Source organism: Rhea pennata, chromosome 2 (genome assembly GCF_028389875.1).
Source record: "Rhea pennata isolate bPtePen1 chromosome 2, bPtePen1.pri, whole genome shotgun sequence".
Classification (NCBI taxonomy): Eukaryota; Metazoa; Chordata; class Aves; order Rheiformes; family Rheidae; genus Rhea; species Rhea pennata.
Genome location: NC_084664.1, coordinates 155848285 through 155862204, shown reverse-complemented (window position 1 = coordinate 155862204; position 13920 = coordinate 155848285). Strand labels below are relative to the sequence as shown.

General features: G+C 38.5%; 1 protein-coding gene across 1 annotated transcript in view; it reads left to right on the top strand.

Annotated features, from left to right (window-relative positions):
- Positions 1-13920, top strand: part of DNAAF11 (dynein axonemal assembly factor 11) — a 40634-nt gene that overhangs the window by 3553 nt on the left and 23161 nt on the right. Inside the window, exons 2-4 of the mRNA XM_062570633.1 lie at positions 4737-4904; positions 10014-10091; positions 12201-12373. Coding sequence (XP_062426617.1) covers positions 4737-4904; positions 10014-10091; positions 12201-12373 — 419 coding nt within the window. The remainder of the gene's footprint in view (positions 1-4736; positions 4905-10013; positions 10092-12200; positions 12374-13920) is intronic.

Here is a 13920-nt window from a genome sequence, read left to right as displayed (position 1 = left end):
CGCGTCTCTGAGGGGACTTTGTAATTTAATGCACGGTTGATTTTATTTTACTTTCTTCAGTGCTATCATATAGAATCCCTGCTAAAGGCTGGAAAAATGTACTTTTATATAAGGAAATAATTTAAGTATTTCTGTGTAATACAGCGTCGACACAGCATTTGAAATATGGGGGATAGCAAGAACAAGATTTTTTTCTCCTACTTTTTGAAATTGATTACCTTAAATACAAGCTATTATCTCAAATAAAAAATTAATAGTGTTGGTAAAACATGCAGCTGTAACAGTATTCATCCCAAAGGGCCTGCAATTTTTATAAAGTAAATTAATAGGAAGAGGAAGCATTTGCAGTGTTATCATTTTTTTTTTTTCTGTGGTTCTTGGGCCACAAGGTGGTGCCATCTAACCAACTGTGTAAACATGTTTGTCCTTCATGTGAACTTGCCACTTATGTGGTCGAATAGGCAAGGATAAATTAGGAATTTAAACTATGAGTGTATAAACTACTGCCTACTCCTTTATGTCTCATTATCTCCACAAAACTCTCCAGCTTTAAACCAGTGACACCTCCTGTCTCTTATCTGCAAAATGGCAATAAAATTAGAAAGTTGCAGAGTGACCAGGGGGACATTCATGTATTGCATTAGAGGCACATGATTTACTAAATGAATTCAAACATTTTTTTAAAAAATCCTACCTTATTTAAACCTACGTGTGAATTTACTCCAGTAGAAGATGAGCTTGAGGTTTGACCTTCAGACTAAGAAGACCTATGCTTAGCTAACTTAAGTCTGAAAAAGACTTTATCATTGTATGCTCAAACAGTATTTTTGAATACTTTTATCTGTGTTCAGCTGGACTGGTGATCACCAGATAAGGGTTAGATGAAAAAACTGTAAAGCTCGTTAGTGATGTCTTTAAATGTTTAGTCCCAAATACTACCCAATGTCCCATCTCCCATCCAGCTTCTTTCAGGTTTAGGGTGTCACAACTTTACCAGTCGGGAACTAGTTTAATCAAGTATGTGAAGCCATGATACTTCGTTATATCGTCTGCAAAATAGCAACCGTTGGACATGACAATTTATGAGCTGCCAACTAACAGCGGTAGTAACAGCTGGCGCTCTTATTCTGTAGCTTTACTAGGTAAATGTAGAGTTACACTGCGGTAAATCAGGCAGGTGAGAGCCGCCGGCAGACGGTAGGGAGGTGTAGTAACCACGCGCCCGGCAGGACATATGCCCGTTTGCCCTGATCCGCGGAGCAAGGCCCGTCCGTGGTGAGAGCCCTTCGGAGGCGAGGACGCGCGCGGCGGCAGGAGGCCGGCTCAGCGAGCCCGTGTGGTTCTGTACGACCTAAAAACGCGCGCTTTTGGCCCAAAATATGACAGGCAGAGTAGGCGGTAAGTCAGCAGGAGGAGCACGAGGAAAGTGTGTTACAGACGGGCCAGAGGAGGAGATGCTTCACGTGTGGTGGAGCCAAATGAAAGGGTCCGAAGCAGGGCAACGTGGTGGGACCCCCGCTCACTCCGGAATTATAAAATAAGCCGGTTTTCTCCCTGCGCAGGCGAGAGGAAGAGCCCCGGCGGGGAGGATGGGGGAACCTCTCCCCTCGCCGCCACAGAGATGGTGAAGGGGGGGGGGAGGGGAATCTTCCCGCCCGCCCTCCCGCCGCGTTGCCATGGCAGCGCGGCGCGTCCCGTAATGGCGGCGGCGGCGGCGCGGCGCTGAAGCGGCCATGGTGCGCAGTGAGTGTCGCGGGCAGCCGCCGCCGCCCCTCCTTCCTTCCCGCCTGCGCCCCTGCCCCGGGGACGGACCCCTTGGTGGTGGTGGTGGGGGGGGGTCCCTTGCCAAGGGAGCCGCTTCAGGGGACCGTTGGGTTGGGCCTGGAGCTGCGAGTGTCGTCCCAGCCCTCCATTCAATTATAAATATCCAGCACTCTGTGGAAATTCGTTATTCTTATCATTATTATTATCATTATTGTTGTTATTATTAGGGAGACATAGCTGAAGCAGATGTTTCATCAGTAACACAAGAAAAATTCAAAAAAACACAAATGCAAATACTATATATATATATATATATATATATATATATATATATATATATAAAGCCCTTGAGTGAAGTTAAAATCCATCTGTTTGGCATTTAAATTGACTGCTATTTACGAAACTGCGATTTTTAGAGGTGAAATAGTAGGGCCCCAAAGGCCGGGGGCTCACAGGCGCCAGGCGGGAGAGCAGCTCCGGAGGAAGGCCCCTGCTCCGCGGCGCAGTCTCCTTCACTGTCTGCCAGGGGCGCGGGGCCCTTCCTTGCCGGCCTAAGGAACTGCTGCTAATAAACGTCTCACAACCCACTTTCATACTGAGAGGTGGCTCGTGAGCCAAAAGTTAGTTTTTCACACATCGCATCTCAAGATCTTTGAAAACAGAAGGTACCAGCCCTACGAATTAAAGATGAATCCTCATTAATTTTTTCTGCTAGTGATAATATTCCTTGTTGCTATGCCTGATTTGGCCTGAACGCCTATCCAGAAAGGGTAACTTTATTATAGTGTCAGTGAAAAAAATTTGTATTTTACCATTGACTTGGAAATTCTTTTTTCGCTTTTATTTCAAAGTTACTGCTTTGTTTTGCAGACATCCTGTGGTATGTTTCCCTCAGTCCTCTTAACTAGTACTAAACAGTATACAAAGAGTCAAATATCCATTCAGATCCCTACAGCTGGTCTCCAGAATAGCTCTCTAAAGTGCCACTGTAGCTTCGAGAGCAAAGGATTGCCTTTGCTTTGCAAGCCATCCTGGAAATGAAAGTGGACATTTTTGTATAAGCATTGCAACAATCACTGCAAACTTCTTTTTGACAGCAAAAGGAAATCTGACTCTGTCCAGAGGAGTTTGGATGAAGGGTATACAGCATAATATCTCACAGATATATGTGCATGTGTGTGTGCAGACTATGAAACAGTGATGTTTTCTTGCTTAAACTGTTTTTGCTGTTTGCACTGGAAATACTAATCTGCCACTAAACACATTAGTGAGCAGGCCATTCGTTCTGTAATTTACAACAGATTTGCGAAGTACATTGTTAGAAATGCTGATGTTTTTCGTATTTTCTCTGAAGACTAAAATATTTAGTCATGATTATTGCCACTTTCCTATTTTCTCTGTTCATTTATTCAAATTAGATCAATAGGATGTTAACAGAAAGATGGTTATTTAGATGCACTACTACTTCTCCCCAAAACGCTTATCTCTCCCAGTATGTTGGCTTTATGTGCAGGCGAGTGTCCCTCTTAGATCATTTTCAATATAGTGACGTTTACCCAAAGTACAGTAAGAGCTCATTCTTCGGAGGGATCTCTGTAATGAAAATAGTAAGCTGAAAATAAGTAATATAAGCAATGTCAGACTTTCCCCAGAGATAAGGCAGCTCTCAGCAACGTTCATCCTACCACTGTGTGGTTAAGGGAGTTTCTCTAGTCCTGTATGCAGGTCATGATCACTGTTAGAAAATTCTGTAAGTCATGTGTCAGTTGGAAATCTGTCAAACAGAACTAAGTGACTTTTTAGCAAGGGGGGATCTAGCCCTGGTCATCTGTGCGTAATAAATTATGTAAATCAACCTGTTTCAGCCCTTTCCCAAAGGCTGTAGATAGAGGAGCTACATTGACACATGAATTTTGGCTGTATTGTTCAATAGAATTTCCAGCTTTTAATAGATCAGTTGATGTGCACATGTGCTGCCATTTCAGGACCAATAATAAAAACAGGCAAATTGACAAAACCTCCCTGAGATAAATAAGCCAAGAAAGAACATTTTTTATTTAATTGCATGGCAGGGACAATTTGTTCTCATATATCTCTATATTTATATGTGCTTTTCATTTTATTTTTTTTCAGAATATTTTTGAAAGGTTAATCTTCTTTAGGTAATAGCATCTAGTACAAGACTAAGCACTATTTCTCACAGATTTGTTTTACCTTCCTTATACTGAAGATCTTCATTGTTTGAAAGATTTCCTAGCATTAAATATTACTACATGAAAATTCTGAACCAAGATCTTTGGTGATTTTTGGCCACTAAAACTATTTTGCTTGCTGCTCATGAGTTCATAGTACCTAAGAAATATTTAGGATTAAATTTTATCCTAACACAGACAGTTATAAGCACGAATCAGTTGTGGCTTTGCCTCAGACAAGAAAAAAAAGTATCAATTTTCAGCATTCATCCTGCTTATTTCTGTGCACACGGTGGTGGTAGAAGAATATGATGACACACAGTAGTTATTTTATTTTTATTTTTTTACAGCTATCTGTGATGTGAACATCTGGCACTATGAAATAAAAGGCCATAAAGCACTCCATTCCTTGTCTACATTAATTAATCTGCAACCTGAAATATACTGAAAATAGTGAATGCTGGATTAATTTTTGCAAGGGCTGTATTATACTCTTGTAAGACTCAGCAGTTTTCATTTAGATTTTTGAATTTTACAAGTGGCCTCGGGCTGTTTAACAAATTAGGTATACTGTGGCAAATGGGCTAAAGTAGTTGGCACTTACTGCCTCATGTAGCAGGTTTTAATTTTATTGGTGTTTGTTCTGAATACCTATTTATTATGTTGGGACAAAAAAATCTAAATGATTTCATAAGGTGTTCTTAAGTCAGATGTTCTCAAGTCTTAAGGAAAAATAACTAAAAGAAAATCTTTTCCAGCGACATCTAATATTTCTTTCAGTCACTGAAGATCTTGTTAGAAGACGTGCGGAACATAACAACTGTGAGATTTTTTCACTGGAAGAAATCTCTTTACATCAGCAAGAAATAGAAAAACTAGAATATCTTGACAAATGGTGTCGAGATTTAAAAATTCTCTATCTTCAAAATAATCTAATTCCAAAAATTGGTAAGTATTTTCTGGGTATGTTTCTTTTAAAATGTAATTACATACATAATTCTAAAATCAGAAAAAAAAGCTGTTTAGTTATATTTAAAGGACATGCAGAGAGGAAAACTGCAGAAAATTTCTTTGTGGGTCTGTTCCTACAAGATTTTGAGCATCTTTGTTCCGTTATTTTAATAGATTGCTAGGAAGCTCAAAAATTTCCAAGAAAAATTTTAAGTGAAAAAGATTCTCCTGAGGTACAAGTCACTAAAATATGAGTCTGGAAGACATTTTACAGATGTATTAAGATTAATTTAAATTAATTTAAATAAAAAAGATAAGCATTTAATTCTTACCATGAACTGTAATATCAGAGCACTAGCTTTCCATATGCTCATTTTTCAATTCTGTTTTTGTACATATGGATTTTTTTTGTTAACACTAGAATAATTTCATTCGAATAAAGCAATTGCCTTTGTGCATAAAGATAACTTCTGTGTCAGTGGTCCTCCTGTACTACTGGAGAAGCTATAACTTCATACGGCCAGTGTTTTGTGGTGTCATAGAATAGGCTCAAGTGTTTGCTAGGTGCTGCGCAGAAAGATACAAAGGAAGACCTTGGTCTGGAAAAGCTTAGTCTCTGCAAGTAGTGTGCAGATCAAGAAGGGAAATTCAGAAGTGCTCCGGAAAAATGTTAGCATATCCTTTTAGAGTTCCTTAAGAGGAAGAAAAAGATAAAATTTTAGGGTGAGATTCAAGACTCATTGTCAAAGACTTTAAGGTCCTCTTGGTCCTGCCCTACCCTAATGAAGCTTGTCAGGAAATTTGAAGGGAGTAGCTGTATTGGTAACATCTGCGTTTCTTACAGTGGACGAATATTTCCCAGATAGAACAAAATTTTTGAAACTGTTTTTTACTGCTCTATCCCATCAGAAGAAGACTAAAAGGTGGATTGAAGTAGACTGAGGTAGATTGAGGTGGATTGAGAACTAGGTGAAAGGCAGAGCTCAGAGGGTTGTGATCGGTGGCACGGAGTCTACTTGGAGGCCGGTGGCTAGTGGCGTCTCCCAGGGCTCAGTGCTGGGTCCCATCCTGTTCAACTTATTCATCAAGGACCTGGATGAGGGGATGGAGTGTCTCCTCAGCAAGTTTACTGTGATACCAAGCTGGGAGGAGTGGCTGATACACCTGAAGGTTGTGCTGCCATTCAGAGAGACCTGGACAGGCTGGAGAGCTGGGCAGAGAGGAACCTCCTGAGGTTCAACAAGGGCAAGTGCCGAGTCCTGCACCTAGGGAGAAATAACCCTAGGCAGCAGGACAAGCTGGGGGCTGACCTTGTGGAGAGCAGCTCTGCAGAGAAGGACATGGGAGTGCTGGTAGATGACAAGTTGACCATGAGCCAGCAATGTGCCCTTGTGGCCAAGAAGGCCAATGGTCTCCTGGGGTGCATTGGAAAGAGTGTTGCCAGCAGGTCGAGGGAGGGGGTGATCCTGCCCCTCTCCTCAGCCCTGGGGAGGCCTCATCTGGAGTCCTGTGTCCAGTTCTGGGCTCCCCAGTATAAGAGGGACATGGAGCTACTGGAGAGCTACGAGGATTATCCGAGGGCTGGAGTATCTGCCCTACGAGGAACGACTGCGAGAGCTGGGTCTGTTTAGCCTGGGGAAGAGAAGACTGAGGGGGGATCTTATCAATGTGTACAAGCACCTGAAGGGAGGGTGTCAAGGGGATGGGGACAAACTCTTTTCAGTTGTCCCGTGTGACAGGACAAGAGGCAATAGGCAGAAATGGAAGCACAGGAAGTTCTGCCTGAGCGTGAGGGGGAATTTCTTCAATGTGAGAGTGACGGAGCACTGGACCAGGTTGCCCAGAGTGGTTGTGGAGTCTCCTTCTCTGGAGATCTTCAAGGCCCACGTGGATGCAACCTTGTCTAACGTGCTCTAGGTGCCCCTGCTGAGCGGAGAGGTTGGACTAGATGATCTCCAGGGGTCCCTTCCAACCTTACTGATTCTATGATTCTATGAAAATGAATTCTTTTTCTCTCTTTTGCTATGTCCTTTAGACACAAGACTTCATGTCATTCTTTGATAACCCTCTTATTTCATTCCTTTGGATTAGTGTGATATATCACACTAGTTTTCAGATTAATGCTTTTTGGGCACAAGATATTTTTGGCAATCTTATTTTCAAGAGATTCACTCTTATGTTACTGTAATCTAACTGTAGGAGTTGGAAGAGCATATAACTTCCATCTTCCATATGTTTCTGTATAATAACTACTTTCCAAGATAACACTTCCGTAACACAAAAATTAAAAAATAGCACTATATGAGTGCTGATGAAAAGGTTTGCTGTTGGGGATTAGCTTGCAAAGTATTGAGATTAGGAAGTAGTTCTTCCTAGTGGCTACCAACCTTTCTGTGTGGTGCACACAGCAAATGTCAGGTCCAGAAACACTTCAAAATACCGTAGTTGTATGGTTTGTTTCAGATCTGCTAGGATGTCTCTCTCTTGTCTCTTAAAGGGGACAGGATGCAGTCGTAAAGATCGGACTTGCCTACTGATCAGATAATAAATTGTAAGCAATCCATGTGCACAGAAGGTATAGTTGCTCAGCTGCTATGACTGCATGGATGAGGCCTTGTTTTCTTTTCTATAAACAGCAGGAAAAGGGGAAAAATGCAAGATACCGTTGGGTTTAACACTACCTCTTTCATATCATCATGTGTACAGACGCTGCCATCATAGAAATACCCTAAAAAAAATGAACAGCCAGCCTAATATAAATGAGTCCTTGCTGAGAAATTAATTTCATTATGCCTTAGTGAATTATGAAAAATATATAATTCCAAGGTCTTAGTAAACTAGGTGATAGGATTCATATAATCTAACTTTAGATATATATGTCTAAGGCAGTTACTGTAGCCTCCTGCTATAACCAGTGGAGAGGAAAGGGCATATTTTTGAGAATGGTTTGGTTCACTGGTTTTAGACATCCAATTTAAGGTAAGATAGATTGGACCTTGAAGAGCCTGTTTTTCTTTATTGATTATAGAAGAGTTTAGATGACTAACTCGGCTATAGACAGGATCTGAGTTGGTTAGATGAATCTCCCTGTTTTAATTTCTTTGCTTGTCTCAGCAGGGACAGTATGTGCAGTGATTAATCAGTGCAGTTTGTGAATTAGAATATGAGATAAACTTTGTGATTTTGTTAGGTGGGGTTTTTAGTCGGAAGATCTTTAGAGATTTTCACCTGTCACAAGTTATACGATGCGTCTTGTGTCCAATTAGTATCTCAGATGGGTCTTGTATCTCAAATAGTATTTGCATTTTTCACTCACTTTTGGAACTGGTGTGGTGAAGTTAGTTGCTGCCAAGTTCCTTCTATACCTCCTTTGTACAGTTGAAAAGGAGTAAATGGTATCTGTTGTGACAGAACATGCGGCAGTTTGCTGACCTCCTCATTTCAATTGCTCATGGTGAAAATTGTACATTTCAGATCCAGATTGGGGTGTTTAGGGGGTTACCTTTGAAAAACATTCAAAAAGAGAGAAGGATATACAGAATGTTCCTGTCCTTGACTGGCACCTGTCTACTGTCTTACATTTGGCAGAAACAGCAGCCCAGTGGATGTACTGGGTTAAATGTGTCCTTGCTGGTACTCTGGTTTTATCACCATGACACTAAAGAGATTTATATTTGTATTTATATGATATGTATATATAGAGAGATATTTACTTATATTTAAAAAGACAAACTTCACCCCCCACACACTTTGCTCATCTATTTCTGTCAAATTGTCTTAATCTGTCAGGGATGGTTCTTGGATACATTCTCTGCTAAATTTTCTCCTTGTCTCAAACAATGTAAAACTTTTCCTCGTGCCCCATGTACCATTCCATTTTAACTGCCTTTCTGTCCGGCACATTTTTTTCTAGGATTAAACCATACTTTCTACTTCTGTTCTCCTCTGAGAGCAAACATCAAATGGTATCTCTTTCTCTCCTACAATGGTTTCCATTTAGCATATAGCATCCTAAAGCTTTAAAACTACATTGTGGGAGGAAGTGCTGCAGGGAAGAAAAGTGTCGCTTACGTGAACACAGTATTACCAAAATGTCACTGTAACATCAGCCCTGAGGAATCAAAGAGATAGACCAGTAATACTTGTTTTCTAAAATGCTAGTGTGTTCCTCAGGGTGGTTTTTCAGGTTTGTGGCAGAAAAGCAGATTGGTTTAAGTTATTGTTTTGTTCGCAATTACTTTTAACAGAATTGTCTTTTCTTGTGTCATTGGTGTGCTTCAATGATGCTAGTGAAAACACAAAAGATGGAGGAGATCCCATAATTGTGGGCCAACCCACTCCTGCTCCTCAGTTAATTGTATATTTAAGATGATCCTAGCTGAAAATGACATTACCTGATTTTTTATTTTCTTAAAACTTTTCTAATATCAGATATTTAAATAAATCCTAAAGTTATCAAAAAAACTGAATTGCCACAAAAATATCAGCTGAAAAGGCAGTTTCCTAAACTAGATTCTTATTATAATATAGTCATACTGTTTTACAGATAACAAATTTTAGACACAATGAGTCTGTGTTGTGTAAAGGCTTTATTTAAAACAACTTTAATTCTGCCAAGTATCATACAATGTGGATGTATTCCTTAAGTTTCTGGTATTAGTGCTATAGACAAAAGAACTTTAAAAACTAAGTATATACTAAGGAAGCCATTTTTTTGTATCAAAGTGAATGTAAAACAATATAATTTATAAAACTTGACTAAAATATGGTCTGATATCTCTGAATTTCATGATGAATGGAAAGTTTCACCATGCTTTTGAGCAGTCCTCTGGTATCTGTACACTTACATTTTGGATTTCTGATAAAAAATGTGTTAATAGCCTTCTTTGTTCTTTTTATTTTTTATTTTAATTTGCATTTTTCAGAAAACTTCCCCTTTTCATCTTGATAGTAATATTTAAGAATATGCATCTGGTAGTCTAATACATATTCTGGTTTGTGCATCACATTTTTTGCTTTATTGTTTGCTAGAAGCAAAGAAAGGCAAGTAAAATCATTGTCCTTCCAATCAAGAGAACTGATATAACAGATGTATATTTGTTACAGAAAATGTGGGCAAATTAAAGAAGCTTGAATATTTAAATATAGCTTTGAACAACATTGAAAGAATTGAAAATCTGGAAGGTAAGATTTTTAAACAAAATATTTTGTCTTATCATTTTGAAATACATGAATTGCGACCTAATGTAGGAGGATGGAAGTTATCAGATACACCTACTAGTAATGATACTTAGTTAATGCTCAGAAGGAGTCTTTAAATTTAGTGTACAGTGTTTCAGTTGTGCTGCTTTCTGGCAAATCCTTCCAATGTTGAAATTTTGTGATTGCAGTTTCTTGAAGTTATTTTAATTTTTACTCTTTGCATATTCGCCCACCACTGTTGCCATCTATGACATCTCTATTTGTTAATACCTAAAATAATAGAAATTTCAAAATTATTCCTGAACCCCATACAGAATTAGTATTTCCACACCCTAAAGATAAGTATAGTCTCTGATACACGTTAATTAGAATACTGTAATTTTTTTTTTAATGCTGTGTAAACTGTAAAAAGTGTTTCTCTTGTAATGTTTCTTGACTGTGCGCAGATTGCATTAGCAGTCCGGAGTGTTTTTGTGGAGTTTTTCAGATTATTATTTTCTCTGTTATTACGTGAGGTCTTGTCTATTTTATCTCTATTTAACCCTTTATCCCATCAATATAATAACATGTACAAAGATCTAGCATTTCCCATGATCAAATTCTAAGGTTTAAAGCCATCTGTAAACACATGTTGTATTATCTGAATCATTTCTGACTTGAGTTCTTTTTCCTTCTTGACCTTGCTTAGGCTAGTTGCTATAATTTTTTCAAATGTCCACATCGGTGAGGGAACAATGAGAAAAAAGAACTTTTTTTTTCTTTCTTTCTTTCTTTTTTTTTTTTTTTTTTTTTTTTTTTTTTAACATTTAGCAAACTGGTTGAAGAAGATAGATTAAACCATATGGAAAAAATAACAAAACAGGTTAAACATGAGTCTTTAAAAGCTGAAGATATAGGCAGTACATTACATTTATTGAGCAACTTGCATTAGTTCTCATGCCAGTAAATTTTAAGTTCTTCTATCAGGCTGCACATTTATTACTGTAATTTGTAATTTACTTAGAAGTCAAAACCTTTGGGAGAACATCTTGCAACAAATTGGATTATTTAAACCCCCTAGTAAATCATTTTGAATTGTTTATTCTCTTTCAGCTCCATTACGCATAAAATACTTGCCAAATAGACCTGCAAAGAAAAAGATGTGGCTACAGTGATGAGTACAATAGTTAAGCTCGTGCTTAGCTGAACGTTTTTATTCTTAAAATAAAGGTTATTCTTGGATAGAGTCTGATAAAAGGAGAGTCTGAGAAATTTTTTTAAGTATTTTTCAGATAATTTAGCTTTGGTCCTAAAAAAAAAAAAAAGAAAGAAAAGCCCCAATACTCCCCAAACTTGCATAATTATTGTAGTCAAGAAAGACAATGAATGATGGAGGAAACTTTCTGGGGATTTGAAGTTCCCCACTGACAGTTCATTCTTGTAGTTCATCTTTCAATAACCTGATTTTCCATTTTATTGGATAAGCTGGAGTTTATGTTTAAAATGATTGGTTATAAATCACATGTTCTTGCCATTTAAACAGTGATAAAACATTCATGACAATGGTTGAGTTCTTGAAGTATAAAACATTTGGAGTGAATTTACAGAAAACATAATTTCAGTGCCTGAATGATGTTAGCTAAGATTAACTCTGTTGAAACAGTTAAACACTCATTTAGCCACATGGGAAAGATGCAGTTGAGGAAGGGAACCCTCCTCAGACTGAAGTTAACTTATTTATAAATGAAATGTTTAATAGTTGATCTAGTGTACAATCACTAACCACAAGGTTTTGATAGAGATAAAATTAATCATAAGTTTTCATATTTTGTACTTTAGGCACATTTTTCCTCTATATAAAAACTGTGATGTCAAAAAGTCATAGCTGTGAATCACTCTCCCACTTCTAGCTTGGAAAAGATACATACTGATACTATGAAGTTAGTTTACACAAGACAAATGCAGGCAACAGTGTTATTGCCAATCGAATCTGTGGGTGCCTGTGTGTGTGCATGTGCGTGTGTGTGTGCATGCATGTATATGTATGCGTATGTTTATGTATGTATGGTATATATATTTATATTATGCACAGAATGAATAACGATTTTTCAGGCTGTGAAGAGCTGAAGAAACTTGACCTGACAGCAAATTTTATTGGTGAACTCTCCAGTGTTGAAGTTCTAAAATATAACATACATCTGAAGGAACTGTTTCTAGTGGGGAACCCATGTACAGAATTTGAAGGTTATAGACAATTTGTGGTCGCAACTCTTCATCAACTGAAAGTAAGATTTTTAAAACTATATTTTATTTATGTCTAAATCAGTAACGAGTAATCATAAATGATGCATTTTCCTTTAATGATAGCATAGGCCTCATCTCGAGTCCTGTGTCCAGTTCTGGGCTCCCCAGGACAACAGAGACATGGAACTACTGGAGAGAGTCCGGTGTAGCGCTACGAGGATGCTCAGAGGGCTGGAGCACCTGCCCTATGAGGAACGGCTGTGAGAGCTGGGCCTCTTCAGCCTGGGCAAGAGAAGACTGAGGGGGAATCTGATCAATGTGTACAAGCACCTGAAGGGAGGGTGTCAAGGGGACGGGGACAAACTCTTTTCAGTTGCCCCATGTGACAGGACAAGAGGCAATGGGCAGAAATGGAAGCACAGGAAGTTCTGCCTGAGCGTGAGGGGGAATTTCTTCCCTGTGAGAGTGAGGGAGCACTGGCACAGGTTGCCCAGAGAGGTTGTGGAGTCTCCTCTGGAGATCTTCAAAGTCTGCCTGGATGCAACCCTGCCCACCATGCTCTAGGTGACCCTGCTTGAGCAGGGGGTTGGACTAGCTGATCTCCAGAGGTCCCTTCCAACCTTACTGATTCTATGATTCTATGATTGACTAAACATACTCATACAAAAAACAAAGTAAATGCATTAGGGAAGAATATTAAGACAACTTTGCTTACTGTCTACAGGATATTACACAATACTGTTCACAGAATATTTATGACCTTTTGCTCATATATTTTTTTTTAATTCAAAATGTATTTTTAAATTATTTTCATGACTGCAGAAAGTTACCAGTTTATTGGTACTGTACCTTTAAATGTTTTGTGAAAACAAATACAAGGATAGAAGTTGATGGTAAAAAAAAAGCACTAGATTACAGTGCTTGTAAATAGATACTTTGAGAATGAGGTTTTGTAAAAAGAGTGAGCTGAGCTAATGACTTCCTGAAATATGGTCTCAGATTTTTCCTGGAGGAGCACTGGCACTTAGCAAACTTCTTACAGCGTAGATTCAATTCACTTTGTTAGCAGTACACTAACACAGCAAAATAATTTTCTAATAGTTTTGTAAGTGGAATCAAGGTGAGATGAACACCAGAAATGGCTCAAGGAACACCAGGAATGGCTCAGAGAAGGCAAAGGAATCACCCCATTTAGCAGCAGCAGGCCATTAATTGACCCAACTGTTTTATGAAACCTGAACAACCATATGAACTGTGATATAGTTGTTATGAAAGATAACATATCTAAGCAAATCTTCCCACATAAGACCATTAATTTAAAGGAAAAGAATCATTTTATCTTGTATATACTGGGAGGTTTTTACACAAAAATAAAAAAGACAATAGGACTTTTGCAGAATATATGCTAAGAAGGGCATCATTATCTTGAGTAAGCTCTTTCTACTATGCATGTTTGGGAACTTTGGGATATTTCCTGAAAAATCAAATAACTTTCAAATTTTTTTTTCCTGAAAAAGACAGCCTATTAATAAATATATGTGGTGTTCTCAATAGTGTGTTACAAAAATTGATTGAATTTAAATAATGC